The sequence below is a fragment of the Bacillus rossius genome, chromosome 18 (assembly GCF_032445375.1).
Source record: "Bacillus rossius redtenbacheri isolate Brsri chromosome 18, Brsri_v3, whole genome shotgun sequence".
Taxonomy (NCBI): domain Eukaryota; kingdom Metazoa; phylum Arthropoda; class Insecta; order Phasmatodea; family Bacillidae; genus Bacillus; species Bacillus rossius.
In genome coordinates this window covers 23,920,443-23,938,419 of record NC_086345.1, presented here as the reverse complement: position 1 = coordinate 23,938,419, position 17,977 = coordinate 23,920,443, and the positions used below count along the sequence as shown (strand labels likewise).

At 40.0% G+C, this 17,977-nt stretch overlaps 2 protein-coding genes across 4 annotated transcripts in view; one reads left to right on the top strand and one right to left on the bottom strand.

Moving 5' to 3' along the window:
• LOC134541253 (uncharacterized) overlaps positions 1 to 17,977 on the bottom strand; it is a 119,248-nt gene that overhangs the window by 51,012 nt on the left and 50,259 nt on the right. The window lies entirely within an intron of this gene.
• LOC134541254 (uncharacterized) overlaps positions 6,580 to 17,977 on the top strand; it is a 28,367-nt gene continuing 16,969 nt past the window's right edge. The window contains exons 1-4 of the mRNA XM_063384531.1: positions 6,580 to 7,017; positions 9,938 to 10,072; positions 12,461 to 12,676; positions 15,488 to 15,702. Coding sequence (XP_063240601.1) covers positions 6,714 to 7,017; positions 9,938 to 10,072; positions 12,461 to 12,676; positions 15,488 to 15,702 — 870 coding nt within the window. The 5' untranslated portion in view covers positions 6,580 to 6,713. The remainder of the gene's footprint in view (positions 7,018 to 9,937; positions 10,073 to 12,460; positions 12,677 to 15,487; positions 15,703 to 17,977) is intronic.

Below are 17,977 nucleotides of genomic sequence, written 5' to 3'. Positions count from 1 at the left end.
CGAAATGGATTCGTGAATTTTTTCCGGTCTCTTAACCCTTGCGGATGCGCATGCAGACTCGCTCAGCGAGTGGAGCACTCGCTCGGCGAGTCCCCACTGCCGTGCTCGCTCTCGTCGCTGCAGCACACCCAGGCGCCTGTCTTCAGTCTTCTGAGCTGCGCCTCGGGTGCCGTCTCGTCCGACTATCTCTGCGGCGACGAGTGGTCACACGCAGGGAAGCCTTCATTTCACAGACGATAGAGCCGCACCCGAAGTTCCCCGAAGTTCATGCTCGCTTTTTTTTCCGTACCACAACAGGTGTGTATTTATTTGGGATGTAGCTTACTCATACGTCATACGCCGTTCTATCTCATTGTATAAACCGGTGTGGCATTAAATTTTGCGGTCGATTAAAGGTAGGTTAGCTACATTATAAATACTTTAAAACATTGTGGATGGTTGGTTTTATTATGTAAGAATAGCTGCATTAAAAATACTGTAAAATCATTTTATGGTTGCTTAGCAAATAACTTTTTAATATGTAGCTATCCAGCGCTAGGAAACCGTTTACATGATTTCACAGTATCTTTAATGTAGCTATCCTAACCAAATCAACCATCCACAATGTTTTAAAGTATTCATACTGTAGCTAACCTAACATAATTGACCATTAGTTATCATGAGATGTCCGAAATAAACATTCACGGACACACTGCAAACGAAACATATGGCGGCGTACATATAAATACCGTTGCCTTGTTTATGGTCTTTCCTTTTATCAACACCGCCATATTTATTTACAATGAACAAAAAAAAACCCGAAGATGGACGATCGGGCGTTTAGCTCTCTCGTCTCTGAAAAGAAGACTTCCCAGTCCACGCAGCTGTACAGACTCGTGGTTGGTAACGTAGATTCGTGTTCAGTACAGCGGCGAACACAAATTTTCAGCTAACACCTCGGTTTGTTCGCGTCTCGAGCTACGTCAGTCCGGTTGTCAAAAGTGTACTTGAATATACCCTTCTGCACCTTACGCCTGCCGTACACGACTGCCTTACAATTTTTCCACGGTTGAAAAGTTTCTCACAACTTTCGTCGCTGTACGGTAGGCTTGTTTGGAAAACAAGTTCCCAAGTTCTACTAGAACAGCACAGATCCCTTGTGGTCTCGGGCTAGTACAACTGCACACGTCCATGACTCATTACTAGAGACCTGTAAAATTCGCGATTTCAAATCCCTAAAGGATAGACTCCACGATCCTCTATGCACTCCTGCAAATTACATCTGCTTATTAGTTACCGACTCGTAACACCTGTTGACTGGAATGATCGTGATTCGCTAATTCTTCTGTTACAGATTTTTCATTGGCCCAGAGTCCTTCAGATAAACTGTGGCCCAATCACTGAAGCAAAATAATGTCAAAAGTATTTGGACTCTATCCTATCGCGAAATGAATCCGCCAATTTTACAGGTCTCTACTCATTACCTCATCGACACCCGCGTAGTCGTTCTCGGTTCTACCCTCGTCCTCGCTGAAGATGGGGCCAAGTCACTTTACACAAAACAACATATGGTGTCTTACCACTCGCGGATGGCAAAGTCCAGCTGAAGTTTCACTGCTCCTCAGTCGGGCAGAGTGACGTGGCGTGGCAGCAATTCGGGTGATGGGTCGGTGCGACCGTGAAGCCTGCTCTGTAGTGCTGGTCGGTCACTTCCCTTCCCCGTCACTCTTTCTCTTCGCTTGCTGGGGTCCTCTATTTATGCTCGCGAGCATTTTTAACGAACATTTATTTCCAAAATTCTCTACACAGTAGTCGCCACTTGGTCAGGTGACGACGTCGTCATAGCCGGCGCAGGCAGTCAACATCTGAAAGTGGCGATGGTTTAAGTGGGCTGGTGCCTCCCCCTCCAGGAAGGGGGAATGAGGTTTGTGTGAAAAAGAGGTAGGTATATATAGATTTTAAAAAATTAATTAGATATCCGAATATAATCAAGCATGGGATAATATAGTGGCATCAATATTAAATATACCCCAACAACCAACCCCATTCTCACTATTTTTTGAAGTACCACCCTTATGGGTTCTAAAAAAGGGAAGTTCAATCTTAAGTAATAAAAAAGGCATATTTCTTAATCTACTAGAACTTGAGGTAAGAAACTAAGTTACATATTTTATTTTTTTTCTTCCAAATTTCTTCTTTTAAAGAGTGAAAAAGGGAAAGGTTTGGTTTTATTTCAAAAATCATAATTCGAAATAAATAATGAGGGTTAAAAACTGAGCACAAGTTAACTTGCACATTTTCACCAACTTAACCTCTAAAATGTGTGAGAGGGGGTAAATATGTTTTATAATAATAAAATATATCTCCCAAGAAAATCTAGCAGAGATTAAAAACTGAGCAAGAATAACCTACATAATGAGTTTTGTAGCATGATTGAACTATTTTTTTTGACATGCAGCAGAAAATAGAGTAAAAATATGTTTATTTTTGTTTTATATACAATCATATTTCTGAAGCTCTTCATGCTCGAGCTTAAGTATAGTATGTACATAAAAGAATATCCTAGTTATAAATTTTAATAGTATTGACGTCGTCCGGCCGAAGGCCACCCTAAAGCCCGACCTGCAACCGCCAGTATCCGACCCCGCTAACGGAACGCGCCCCTAGCCATGGCCCACCCGAGTCAGGCGAGCGCTGCAGAACATAGGTATAATCAACGTCCTTAACTTAATCGGCAAGACAAACCGAGTCACGTACACGGTAAATTCAATACACTTTAAAGAATACGCCACTTTAAATTAACAACACCGTGCAACACAAGTGCGACGTAGGAGTACCCGGGTCACTCACGTGTAGTTTTTTAATAAAACAGCTGTGAGTGCTCCCCTTGCGGCCTTCAGCCTGATTTCAATAGCGTAATATGTGACTTAATTAAAACCGCCCCAAATTATCATTTATCATTCGCCACTGGAGCAGTCATCAAGCGACGAACAGTCTCCAGTGTGACTCTGATAATTCAAACTTATTTTATATAAACTTGTTACATCTAACTTCTAAAACATATATTTATATTGTGTTAATTACTAAGTTTTATTGTGTGAATTTAGAGCCACTTACATTTTGTTATTAATATAATTTTTTACGAATAACGGAACTTTAGAAACTCCAGCGCGACAGGATGCTCACCCCTCCCCTCACCCCCAGGCCAGACGCCAGTACAGCGCGACAAGCGGACCGGGACGAACGCACGTCCCATGGGGAGCCATCATCCTTTGTCTTCACTGAACTTCCTTCTGGTAACTATAGTCCAACTTCGAAACCTTTTTTAATCACTCCCCGTGTGCGCCCGGTCCTTTTCCGGTGTAGGGCCTATCCCAGCCGCGTAAACATAACAATCCCCCTCAACCTCGACTGGTGTGAGGACTTAGTCTAGTGACGGCGCGTCAGAGCGCCCAGGCTATAATGATAGTGTACTTTATGTAGGGAAATCGTGTGACTGTAATTGCAAGTGTAATTTGCCAGCGTAATTAAACGTCCACTCCGCACACTCCGTGTGCGACGTGTAAACGACAGTGCAAAACCATGTACGTTATTTCTGAACCTCACCAATCCAGTTAGGGATCAGCGTCCTAAGCTGTGTAGGGCCAGTAGTACAGCAGGCATTAGGGACCCCTAACATCACGACCACTGCCGCCGTTCCTAGTGGGCCACGCAGGGGCCTTCGGACCTCACGACCCACCTCGTGGCTAACCACCGCGTTAGCCTGGTGCCCTCCCGGACACGTCTCTTCGCAAGAAAACAGCCTTCCCGCTAGGAACCCTGCCGAGTCTCGAACACGAGAACCCGGGCGACGGCAGTATCAAATGTAGCTGCTGTAGTGTGTTGGTTCGAGATCACTACTAAAAGAGTTAACTCACACAGTTTTAGTTAAGCGCATACACAAGTACTGTTTTGTTGTTTTCTCACTTGCAGCACGAAATAATGACTCTTTCCCCAATTAGTAGAGTGTGAACCTACAAACTTTAATTGGCAATAGGATGGAGCTCCTCCCTATTGGAATCTTTTTATGTGAGAATGGTTGGATGTAACTCCCTGACCGTTGGTTGGTCGTAATTGTCGAGACGACAAAGCTATTTTTCACTGGCTTCCATATGTTAACCTGACATAACACCATGTGATTTTATTCCTTCAAGACTTTGTAAAAGATCATGTCTATGTTCCACCACTAATGATTTGTCAAATTTGAGACAGAGAATTAAATAGGATATTCTTTGCATTGCTCCGGATAACCAAATTGTGGGAAGAATTGGACTTTAGTTATGTGGTACCTACACATCCAACCTAAAGGTGCGCATATTGCACATTTGTAAGAAAATCTAGATATGTTTACCTTAAATTTTATTTATTATTTGTTGTATATAATCTAAACTAAACTGTTATAATATACCATACAATATGGGTCATCTTTTCATAAACATTCTGTATTGTATGATTTATTAATATACTACTAAATTACTAACTCTTTATACTGACGCCGACCGCCAATGCTCCTCTATGTCGCATAGACCGCTATGCCTCATCAACGTCTCGCAAAAGCGTGTGCACCGAACGCGCTCGTGCGCGCAGCAAAGTGTAGTACGTGCGACGAGGCGAACGCCATGCAACGAGTGCTGCGCCGGCGGAAGGATCCGGCCGGGTGTGGCATATCCCTCCGCCGCACTACAACAAATTATTTTAATTATGTTTTTCCACAGGTTTTATTAAACATTATTTTTCATTAATTAATAATTCAGTCCTATCAAAATTATGTCTCACTGTGCGTTTTGTCCCGAACCTGGCCGGTTCAGTTTCCCGCGAAATTCACACATTTCCGCGGGAGGGCTGGCGGGGGAGGGGGGTCGCGCGCGGCGACAGAGGGAGTGTCCTTCGAGAGCTCAACCAGGCCGGCAGCCTGCGTGCAACGCGGAACCTTCAACCTTTGCTTTCACCGACATGTAGTTTTCAATAGTGTAATATCTTTTCAACCTTTTACATACAGTTCCGCGGTCGGCCTAAATTTACCATGAGGTATTTAACTTAATTAAATCAGTGCTCCAAGATGAGTGTTCTACGTCATACGTAAGTACTGTGGGGAGTTTACGTGAATTTACGTCGGCGCATCACGCCCCCACTTAGCCTACAGGCTACATAGTTTTGGCCCGCACGGGGCAGCCAGCAGGCGACGCGTGCCATCGAACATAATAACGATTCAGTCCCTGGGACACATCTAGGCATCACGTAGAGTCGCCGGAGACACGGGCCTACGTGCCGCTAGCCCAGTTTATTAAGTGTAATGTATTAGTGAAATAGTTGCTCGTCCAAGTGTTATCTGTCACGTTAGGGTTTATGTATCACCGTTGTACGGCATTGTGCCGCCAAACATAATAACGATTCAGTCCCTGGGACACATCTAGACATCACGTAGAGTCGCCGGAGACACGGGCCTACGTGCCGCTAGCCCAGTTTATTAAGTGTTAGGTAATAGTTAAGTGTATTGTTCGTCAAGATATCGTGCGCCATGTCAGAGTGTATTTTTGTAACTATCGCATCACGTGTACAAGTCCGCCCCTCATGCACATTAAAATCGTGAGCCGCCACTGAGGAAGTGACCTGCGCGTGTGACTAGTCGCGTCGGGCAAACCGTTACGGCCAGAACGGGCAGCACCATGTATTGGGCTGTGCTGTATTAAATTCACCAACTAAACTTTGTGTTATTCTTCAGGCGTCCCGAGTGGCCATAACAGATCGGGGGGCCCTACTGCGTTAACCCCTACCTCTAGCCACAAGGCCGGACCTTCCCTGAGATCACGAACCCGAGCAAAAATCATGTCTAAATAGTCAGAGGTAGCAGGGACGGCGTCAATACCACTTTCTAGAATATTATTCTTAAGGGTGGAATATGGTTTTTATGGGTGTATATATGATTTTCTTACAAGACCTCAATGAAATCCCACACTGTGACTTTGGCTGTGGTTGTGGCATGGGTTTGCATGTGGCGCGGTGGATTTATCTCCTGCCATACTGGTTCTTCCACTTTGAGGATCTCGTCTTCCATATTTATTTAGTACTTGTCCTATACTGAGAAAAAACTTTACTATGTCAGCACATAGGTGTAGATAAAAAGAGGGGCGTAATGTCCACTGCACCCCCTAGAATTAATTGGGTGAAGCCTTTTACTTTTCTCAAGCTTATTGTTGTGCCATATTGATAAGTTGTCCAAAACAATGGCTGAAGTGTTGTGTTTGAATTGTGAAAAACTTTTCTAACCGAATTTTCAAATGAAAGGACTGTTTAGCGACGGAAATTCTATTTATAACAGTCGTCAAACATTATCGAGTATCATTTTCATAGCGTCTTGGGCGGAACAATACGGCGATGGCTAAAAAAAATATTTTAAATATTTCACAGCATGTTATCGCCTGAAAATTTCTAACTCCATCCACACAACTGTTTTATTTGCCAATTTATTAGAGTTATTAGTTTAATTTAATTATAACTCTTTCTTATTTATTAAAATGATATTCTCTTGTATTTTAACAGTCGCAAGACTTCAGGTTTTTGTTTTTTATTTCCGTTGGTGTTTGTGTTCATAACAAGGCATAGTGACTGGCTGTTGCTTTGCGCTATTTTCGTTCATTTTTGATGGAAAGTTGTAATGTTTTTGCCTATACGTGTTTGTATGATTATTTAACGATATGTCTGCGTCAAGTGGTATTAATTTGCGTGTTACTGCCCACCTTAGCCAAGGTGGACGAAAGTACATGGAAGATATGTTTACAGTTGCATACGAACGTACACAAGACAACAAAGATTTAAAATATGCTTTTTTTGGTATTTTCGATGGCCATGGTGGACAGGAAGCAGCGAAATTCGCAAAAGATAATTTAATGGACTGCATTGTAAGACAAGAAGGATTCTGGTCTGAAAGAGATGAAGACGTTCTTAGGGCAATTTATGATGGTTTTGTCAAAACCCAACTTTCGATGTGGAGAAATTTAGGTAGGTGGTGGGTTGAAAATTATAATTTGACAAGGTTTTTAAAAATAATATTAATAAATATATGTTTCTATTTGATATCCTTCTAAACTTGGAGTCATTTTCTTAACATATGCCAGATTATTATTGCATTATTTCTAATTTAGTTTATCATATCCACTCTTATGTTTTAGTGTCTATAGCTTTGCATGTGTATAGGGGACAAATCATGTTATACAAAATTACAGTGACAACAAATTATGTAACATGAGCAAACATTTTTCGGTAATTTTGAAGGAAAGTCTTATTTCTGAAAAATTAATTAAAAATTGGAAAATGCTTTTTATCATTTCCAAACATTTTTTTTTTTTCAATCATTCTCTAAGAGGGCATTATGACACACTTCAAGTAACTTACCAGTAGTTTACTTTTTTAATTGGTAGTTAGCTTTCGTTATCTACATTAAAAATACTATAAAATAGTAAGGCTAAGTTGAGAAAGCTACATTTGAATTTGGTAGTTCCTAACCAACCTTTTAATTGATTATACAGCATTTTTAATGTAGCTAACCTAATCTAACGAACTATCCACACTATTGAAAAGTAGTGTGGTAATATTTTTACAGTGCTGGTTTTCCTTGAAATAATAATAAATTCTGAAAATACTATTTTTTTTCTTTTTGAAAATTAGAAATGTTTCTGTTTGTAGGTCACATAAGATAGACTATACAGTGAGGTGGCCATCGCTATGTTGTGCTTCAATTGCATCACCGATCCTATGGTTTTCCGTATACATATAAGAATGTGCATATTTTGTATTTGGACATTATAATGCAATGGTAGGTAAATAAAAATTAAAAAAATATTAACTTTAGATGCTACTGTGCATACAAACCCAACCATCAACCCGTGACAGGGACTTTTTTAGCAGTATAGAGGCGTGAAGTGCCGACTTTTTACTTGCAATAGTACGTAACCAGACGCATAAAAGGATTTATCCAAGATTACTTTATCAAAAGTAATAATTCTTTTTTGTACTGTTGTATTGTACTATTGTATTGAATGCACAGTAGGGACACACATTTTATTTGTTTTCAATTTTTAGTCACAAAATCCAAGTATAAAACATACATGTTCTTATATATAGAGAGTCGCAGAATAAAGTTGCTGTGCTAAAACAATGGGGGATGGCCACATCACTGCACAGGTATTATAATGTAAGCTGTAAACTAAAATCTCTCAGAAACCAGTAGGAATATAGAGATGCCCTTTTTCTGAACAAATACAGGGCATGTTACTAGTGTTTGAAAAATGTATTTTCAGAATTTTATTATTACTTCACGAAAAAGTTGCACCGTAAGAATATTACATTAAGTTTTTATTTTTTTCTTCTTTTTCTTCTCAGAAATGTGGCCCTCCTTCAGAATGACCTATTTTTTTTTTCTAATACCTATTTCATTATTTGAAACCTCGACTATTCTTACAGGGTTAAAAACTCCATGTCATGTATATAAGTTTATCCCTTTGATCCTAATGGCATAATCCTGTATACGTTGAGCCTGTGGTACATGATGCTTGCTGTTTTAATATAGTAGTTCGAAAGATCCTGTGCATAACATACACCGGTAACTTCGCAGGGTTGTGTTTCCAGACATATCTGTTTTTTACACCCGTAAAAGTTTTTGTCCAGTAATTCCAAACTTCCTTATATGTGCACTTAAAAGTAGTTGTATTTGTGATTGAATAAACACTTAACCCCATATTGAACTAATGTACTCAAAACTATACTTATAAAATAAATTTACGTGCTCGCAAACACTAACTAGCACACACACACACACATTTTCTGACAAATCGTAAACCATTTTTGAACAATTAAATTTCAGTATGTTCGTTATAAGGTTGTAATGCAATGTCTTATTTATCACTTCGGGAATACGAAAACAAGTTGCTATTTCCAGTACGGAGACAAAAGATGGTGACCTACATTTTGTTTTATAGTCTTTAAATTTTTTTACTGGGATTGTTACTATGTTAATTCTCAAAACGCAGTAGGAGATATAAAAGTTCATTTGGGAAATAAGTAAAGAAATTATATTTATATATTAAAAAAAATATTTTCAGTAGGGTATTATTAAAGATGATAATGTTGAATGGCGTGTACAAGTTCAATGTTATATTAAGAAATTTGGTTGTGGTGATAGATAAAAACACAGTGTAATTGAATTGCATAGTACAAGCCCTAAACATACAAACCCCTTAAAAGTACAAAAGCATGCAAGCACAATAAAAAAAAAACTCAAAAGCACCTATCTGTTTGAAATAATAATTTTTTCTATTGATGGGTTGAATCCCTATTTTCTCGAATCCAAACCATCTGTAATTTGAATCCCAACGAGTACGTGGACTGTACCTCGCAAATTCAAAACCTAGGTTTCAAGGGTCAAAAAATATAAAATACAAGAAATGAAAAATATTGGCTATGGCATCAAAACATTCAAATCTTTAAATGCTTGTTTCACAAATATCAATACATATATTGAATTTTATATTAATACATTACAAGTTAAAAGTAAAATATTTTGGTGAATGGTAAAAGAGGATAGGTATGAAGAAGAAAAAAAATTAGTAAGAGGATATGTATGAAGAAGAAATAGTAAACTTAAATGGTTATCAGTGTAGAATTTTTTTTTAATTTAATACTTAATTTCCTTTTTCCTCGAATATTGAATCCTTCGAATACGGAAGGATTTGATCCGCCCCCAACCCTTTGTTTTCTCAAACAGCATTACGTTATTTTTAATGTTTGCACGGCTGAAGCACTCTTGCGTTTCGGCGCGAATCACGTGTGCTGGACGAAATCCGCGGAGTTGTGTTCCCTGCGTGTTTTGAACTCTTGGGAGGTTGGCGTGTTGTACGGGAAAGTCTCCCCCTCCCCTGTCCAGAGAACTGGCCCAAGACGGCGGCCGGCCTGCCGAGCACATCCGGAACCACCGCGAGCGTCGCCTTCATCAAGAAGAACAAGCTGTACATCGGGCACGTGGGCGATTCGTCCATCGCCCTGGGGTTCCAAACGCCAGGTGAGGGTCTTTTCGTGGCCGTTCCACCAGGTTTCAGGCCTGTACGAGCACCAATTGATCGAAGCAAATGTCAATGTCAATGTTTTTTTTTTAAATATTCGCGAAGAACAATTGAACTGTGAACATTATTCTCGGCGAATCTCTATTATACGTATCTCATAAAATACAGGAGTTGAGTAAAAAAAAATGGTTTATCGTTTCGTCGACTTACTTCTAAAACCTCGTAAATCCGTTTCAGTCAATTTTACAGGAGAACTTAATGAGCTTTTGGAGCACGGTTTCGACTGACAAAGATACGAGGTTTTTATAATTAGTGAATAGAAAAGAAATTAAGTAGAGTTGACTTACAAGGTTTTATCAGCATATGTAGGTACTATGAAAAAAATGAAAAAAAGAATACACCAAACACATCCGGAATATAAAACTGGGAAAATCTGGACTTACGAGGTTTTAGAAGTAAGCTGACGGTTTGTAATTTTTGAACTGATTGTCTTAATCAACTGGGCCCTGTGTGTAACAACATTCAATGAAAATTATAAAATAAGCATGCACAATTTTAATATTGAGCATTCATTAAAGCAAACAGCATGGAAATTTTGATTTTTTTTTAAAGTAAACAACTGTTCAAAAAAAAACTATTTACAACAAAAAATAAAATCAAACTGAATGTTTTCACGAGCATATTTTAGGCTTCCAATGTTTGAAAGCTTTTCAACAAAAGAGAAGCTTCACATCAGACGCGAAGCTTTGCATCACAGCTGAAGCTTCAAATAAAACAAAAAAAAAAATTCCTGGCGAAGTCAAATCAAAAATTAAAAAAAACCTTCGGTTCATTTGCTTAGTCGAAGCTTGGCGCAGTCCTGCTAGTTGTCATGTTTACAAAAATTGTCCTAATATGCCCTAATTATTCAGTTTTAGTCTGAAAGGTTTATGTTTGAGTGCACGAATCATTTGTTTCTAGCCTAAAATGGTTTATATACTGGCCATCATCTTAATTTTTTCCCGGTTTCATTGTGATTTTCATAGAAAACGTTTTGATGCATTTAGCTGTTTTATTGTGAGAAATATTTTTAGGTTATTTCTCTACATCATGCCATGTTTGAAAATAGTTGTTTTAGGAGGGAGAAAAATAATAATCATACCAATGGGTCCTTAATAAAATTAAACACATCATTTGTAAAGAATGATAACTCTCAAAAGAATGAACATCCAATATTCTGGTGTTGATAGTGAGATACATACATTTCTGAAGTAAGTTTTAGTTCTTGGAATAATATAAAGAATAAACTTTTTCTCGCTGTTACCTAAACAATAGACATCTGCGAGCAGGGTTTTTTTCAAGTCTGGCCTAGTTCTAAGCTAAAACTCACAAGTTTGAGTTGAGTATTTACCTAAAACTCATGAAGCTGAGTCTAGCAAGTTGTATTATTCATAAATTTCATATATGTATTAATTAAAGTTTAGTACACAAAAAAAAATTTAAATAAAACCCCCTCTTAAGAAAATCCACTTAAAAAATCTTCCTGCATAAAAAGTTTAAAGAATTAAATACTAGACCTGTAAATACATACAATTTTAACCTTCTGATAAAACGAGTTGAAGTTCTGAGTAAATACTTTGAGAATTTTCTTAACAATGATCTACTGTGTATTATATCAGTGCAAAAATTGAATGTGTCAACCCGCATTAAATTGAATATGACGTGGACTGAAACTGGTGGTTTTTACACAAGAAATAATTTAACAACTTTTTGGTAAAGTAAAAATCGCTCAGGCTGAAAAATTTAGCTGTTCCGCATGTTGTGGCGATGAGATTCTCTATGTTTGGGAAGTGATTGCATTCCCTGCGGAAGAAAACGGTCCCTCGCTTGCTGCTTGCGCAGCAGAAACAGACAAGTAGTTCTTCGCTGCCGGTGCAAGTAAAGAAAATGATGGCGTGTTGTAGCACCGCCATTCCAATGGATCTTCTGAGCGGGTTATCTATAGTGCCTTCACTGAAAAGTGTCCTGAATCTAAAGTCTCTCGTCGCTCAGTATTCAAAACAAATAGAATTGAAACAAGGCCTGGGTTGGCTGATTGAAACCACAACATGATTGTACACCACGGTTTTGAACCATGGTTTAAATCAATGAGTTTTTCTTTCCTTTTTTAGAAAAAATTTATTTTTAAAAACATGAAATTTTAATGAACGGTCAAAATCCACTCTAGTAACAACCAGTATTTTGCTCATTAGTGTTTCTTGTTATTCACAGGAACAAATAATAATATAAATCAAGGTCTTATTTGAACTATCTGAATAAGTTGTTTAATCATACCCAGCTAAATACTACTCTAAAATTAATCCTATTTTGTGGGGAATCCCCGACGGTGTGTTCCCGCTCCCCGGCAGACGAGAAGGCGTGGAAGGCGCAGATGCTGACGGAGGACCACAAGCCCGAGTGCGCCTCGGAGAGCGAGCGGATCCGCAGCTCGGGCGGCCGCGTGGCCGTGAAGGCGGGAGTGCCCCGCATCGTGTGGAACCGGCCCCGCCTGGGACACTCGGGGCCCGTCCGCCGCTCCACGCAGTTCGACGAGATCCCGTTCCTGGCGGTGGCCCGGTCCCTGGGTGAGTCCACGGGGCTCCCGTCCGTCCGTCCGTCCGTCCGTCCCCCGCGGCACGGGGACGACGCCGACCGTTCGCGGGATTCACGTTACCTCGTGCGGAGGTTCCGCTCGTTCCCGAACGGGGAAGGTCTTCTTTCCCCGCGGACGAGAGAGGCCAAAAACCCGGGAAGTTCCCCCCGAAGTTCGTGCTCGCTTTCTCCCCCCCCCCCCTGGTTCTATCTCACTGTATGAACCGGCGTGGCATTAAATTTTGGCGGTCGATTAGGACGGGTTAGCTGCATTTTGTAAATACTTTAAAACATTGCGGGGATGGTTTGACACGTTAGGTGAGTATGGCCACATTAAAAAAAATACTGTAAAAATAATTTTATGGTTTGCTTAACAAATAACTTTTTTTTAATGTGTAGCCATCCAGCGCCAGGAAACCGTTAAAATGATTTCACGGTATCTTTAATGTAGCTATCCTAACCAAATCAACCGTCCACAATGTTTCAAAGTATTTACTATAATGTAGCTAACCTTAACTAACTGACCATTGGTATCCTTTTTATCAACACCGCCATATTTATTTAAAACGAACAAAAAAAAATAACCCGAAGATGCACGATCGGGAGTTCGGCTCTCTTGTGTGTGAAAAGAAAGATTCCCGTTCCGAATGGCAGGATTGTTTGAAGAAACAGTAAACGCGCACAGTTTTTGTTTGTGGTGTCGGCATTTCGAAAAGTGAGTAGTATTTATCATTAATTAATAATTATTGATTGATCAATAATCATTGATATCCTGGGCGGTTATATTTGTGATTGATAATTTTGTTAGCACATGTTTATTTAGAAAATTATATTCTCTCTTTCATGAATTACATATCTCGTGCAGGGATTCAGCACGTCCCGAACGGCAGAATTTTTTGAAGAAACAGTTAACACGCAAAGTTTTTTTTTGTGGTGTCGGCGTTTCGAAAGTGAGTAATATTTATTGTTAACTAATTATTATTGATTGATCGGTAATCATTGATATCCTGAGCGGTTATATTCGCGATTAAGAATTTTGTTAGCACATGTTTATTTAGAAGATTATATTCTCTCTTTCTATCTCTGCCATTAATACCCCTTGCGATACTTACCAGCCGAGGTTTGAATTGCCAAAAAGAAGTTTCACTTCTATTATGCATACCGAGTCACGTGCACCATTTTTTGAAGCGAAAAATTCTATAGGAAGGTTTCGATAGGGAGTAAATTCATGTAATTCGTCATCGACATGGTCACGTGACGTGTTAATTTTTTTTATATTTCAAGGATAAAACTTAATTTATTCTACAAGTTTTAAATTTTATCTTTATTTTCCTAAGAAATTTTAAAGTTTTGTGTGGTACATATTGCTAGTATTGGATATTTTTTAGTAGGTAGTTAAGTTGAGGTTATGTTTTTTCTTTTGTTTATTTATTTACTATGTGAATCGCTTCAAATGTCAGGTTGTTGATTTATTAGAGATAATGTTGTTTATTTGTAGATTTAAGTTAATAAATTTTTTATTCTTTCAATGAAAAAACTTAAAATTTCTTCTCAGTTTTAATGTTATTATCGGTAGGGGGCAAAACCTAATGGGTATGCGTCACCGACATGCTGGTGATGTAGTAACAACCCGAAATCATTTTCTCGCGTGCATTTGACGTAGAAACAATTTCATTTTGCACATTTAAAAAAAAAAAATTTTTTTTTAAGTTTTCGCTTCTGCCGACAGTCCCCATGCATAGAGACCGGAAAAATTCGCGGGCTCAATGACCTCCAGGATGGACTCCAATGTACCCTACACACTCGGGCAAATGCCAACTGTTCATTGTGCTGCTGACTCGCGAGTCGTCCCGACTGGGTGGTCTGTGATTCGACACTTCTACGAGTGAGGGTCTCTAATTGGCCCCTCAGTTCTCCATATTAACAGTGAACCAATGGCAGAACCAGCACTAAAGGTATAATTATTTGAATTTTAGCAAAACCACGAAATGAACCCGCGAATTTTTCAGGTCTCTAACCCATGACTTGACTTTTGGTTTTATTATTTTTTTTTTGTGTGTGTGCTCTTCGCCGGGAGTGCGTGCCGCACTGGTGGTGTGTGTGTAGGTGTGTGTGTGAGCATGCCGCGCTGGCCGTGTGTGTGTGTAGGTGTGTGTGTGAGCGTGCCGCGCTGGTGGTGTGTTGTGTGTGAGCATGCCGCGCCGGTGGTGTGTGTGTGTGTGAGAGCGTGCCGTGCCAGTGGTGTGTGTAGGTGTGTGTGTGAGCATGCCGCGCCGGTGGTGTGTGTGTGAGCATGCCGCGCTGGTGGTGTGTGTGTGAGCATGCCGCGCTGGTGGTGTGTGTGTAGGTGTGTGTGTGAGCGTGCCGCGCTGGTGGTGTGTTGTGTGTGTGAGCGTGCCACGCTGGTGGAGTGTGTGTGTGAGCGTGCCGCACCTGTGGTGTGTGTGTGAGCGTGCCGCGCCGGTGGTGTGTGTGTGTGAGCGTGCAGCGCCGGTGGTGTGCGTGTGTGAGCGTGCCGCGCCGGTGTTGTGTTTGTGAGCATGCCGCGCTGGTGGTGTGTGCGTGTGTGAGCGTGCCGCGCCGGTGGTGTGTGAGCGTGTCGCGCCGGTGGTGTGTGTGTGTGTGAGCGTGCCGTGCCGGTGGTGTGTGTGTTCGTGAGCGTACCGCGCCGGTGGTGTGTGTGAGCGTGCCGCGCCGGTGGTGTGTGTGTGTGAGCGTGCCGCGCCGGTGGTGGTGTGTGCGTGTGTGCGTGCCCCGGGGGCAGCCGGGAGTCTGCAGCGCCGAGTGCCGTGCCGTGCCCGCAGGCGACCTGTGGAGCTACAACGCGGAGTCGAACCAGTTCGTGGTGTCGCCCGAGCCGGACGTGACGGTGACGGACCTGGACCCGGGCGTGCACCGCTGCCTGGTGCTGGCCACGGACGGGCTGTGGAACGTGCTGGGCGCGGCAGAGGCCGTGGGGCTGGTGCAGCACGCCGTGCAGCGCAACGACCAGCAGCTGGCCTGCTGCGAGACGGGGCAGGTGCGGCACCAGCGGAGTGTTCGTGAACAATTCAGTACTTGGTTCAACATTTAAAATTATATTTATATATATACACACACACACACATACAAACACACACACATAAACACATACATATACAGACCTGCCAACACTCACGATTTTGGTGTGAGGCTCACGATTTTAAGGTCCATCTCACGCCCTCACGCCAAAATAGTGTTTCCTTACGATTTTTCGGGGCCCCAAGATTTTGTTTGTAAAAGTTACAAAACAAGTTTTACGAAAGCTTACAGAAACGAGTTTCCATCAATACTCGAGTCACGTAAAGGAAGCAATTTTGCGTTTTGTAGCGTGTGCCGTGCTGATTTTTCTATCTCGCATAGTGGAAGAGGAGACATTGTGAAACATGTCGCTACAAAAAAACACAACTAACACGTGAAGTGTATTTCTTCCAATAAAAAAATTAATTTTGCTGTGAACAGTGATAATAGTGTTACACGAGCAGAAACGTAATTTTACATCTTTTTTAGTTGCAGCCCTGCATGATCACTACACGACAGCGCTAAATTATGTTCAACTAAATTAAATCTGCAACCTATAATTTGTTGAAATAAATTTTGAAGCAGAGACCATGTAACATATGTACAGGTATTTCAACTTAAATTTAAAGATTCTAATTGGTTGTTTTTTATATCTAACCTGTATTTATGGGCATGAAAATTTTTATCGAGGACCTCATGATTTTTTAAATTTGAATGTTGGCAGGTCTGCATATATATATACACACACATACACATATATATATATATATACATATACAGTCAAACCTCATTATTACAAACCTGAAGGGACCATAATTTTAGCACATTGTAATAACGAGAGTTTGTACTAACTAAACTGTTGGGATATCATGACAAAAAAAAATTGATTGAACTTTAATTGCCTTTATTTACAATTATAAAGAAAATTATATACCTACACTGTTGGTAGTATAAGCTGGCTTCACTACACGCATAACAATATGTAAACACTGAAGAAAACAAACACAATGCAACACTTGCAGAATAAATCATAATAAAAAAACTTCAATAAACTTGCATTCACGACACATTTTTTATTCAAACATTTAGTTTAAAAAAAAGCATCAATTCTGGTTTGCACTATTTTTTTTCTTATAGGCATTGTTTACATTTAACTTTGGTCGTATCTACTGCTGCAGACTCCCTACACATAGTTTTGCCAACAAGATTGTTGCGATCCTTAAACCGTTGTAGCCAACCATTGCTGAACTTTAAGTCTGAAATTCCTAACCTCAATGCTAGGTAGTCTGCCTCCTGAATCATAGGTCCAGAAATAGGCAAGTTTGCTGCACGCATTTCTTCAAACCACTGCAACAAGGTAGCTTCCATTTCTTGTTGATAATTTGCACGAACTTGCAAAAGCCAATTCAATCTTTTCACGATTTTTTAATATTGAAGACAACGAAGATTGCGGGATGTTAAATTCTCTCGCAATTTCAGTTTTCGTTCTCTCTCCATTGTCTACTTCTTCGATAATTTTAACTTTAACTTGCAATGTAAAGTCGTTGCGTTTACGTTTCGCAGTCACATTACAAAACAACTCACACTCAAAACTGAGGTTAAGACACACGTGCGTGAACAATGGAAAATATCAGAACTTTTTTCCATAGATTGTTTAAACTTCTACGTTTGTACACTTCCGACGACTAATATTAATAAGGTATAGAGTACTTTCCTTTTCGTTTTCCATTTACAACATGGCATCTTTTCTAGTTTAGTTAGTAACATCGCCACTAGAATTGAACTTTTCATCTTGTTTTTCGACCATTTTGCGCTGTAGGATACATACATATATCTTTGGAGAAACGTTTGTTTACATGACGGTTATGAAGACGTGATTTACTTTAGACTTTGGCTGTGAAATTCGTAATAACCGTTTACTTATACACGTTAACAGCTACTTGAGGGATCAAAACAACTTCGTAATTCATATTAACCGTATTTCGTATTAAAAGTACTGAATAACATAGGAAAGCATACCTTATTTCCTGGGACTGTGAAAGTACTTCGCATAAACGGGAATTTCGTACTAAGCGGATTCGTATTAATGAGGTTTGACTGTACACATATATATAAATATACACACATATATATACATACATATATATATACATACATATACACACACATATATATATATAATTGGTTACCGATAGATACAGTAAATGTGGGCTTCACTCATAAAAATACATATTTACATGACGAAATGAACCAAC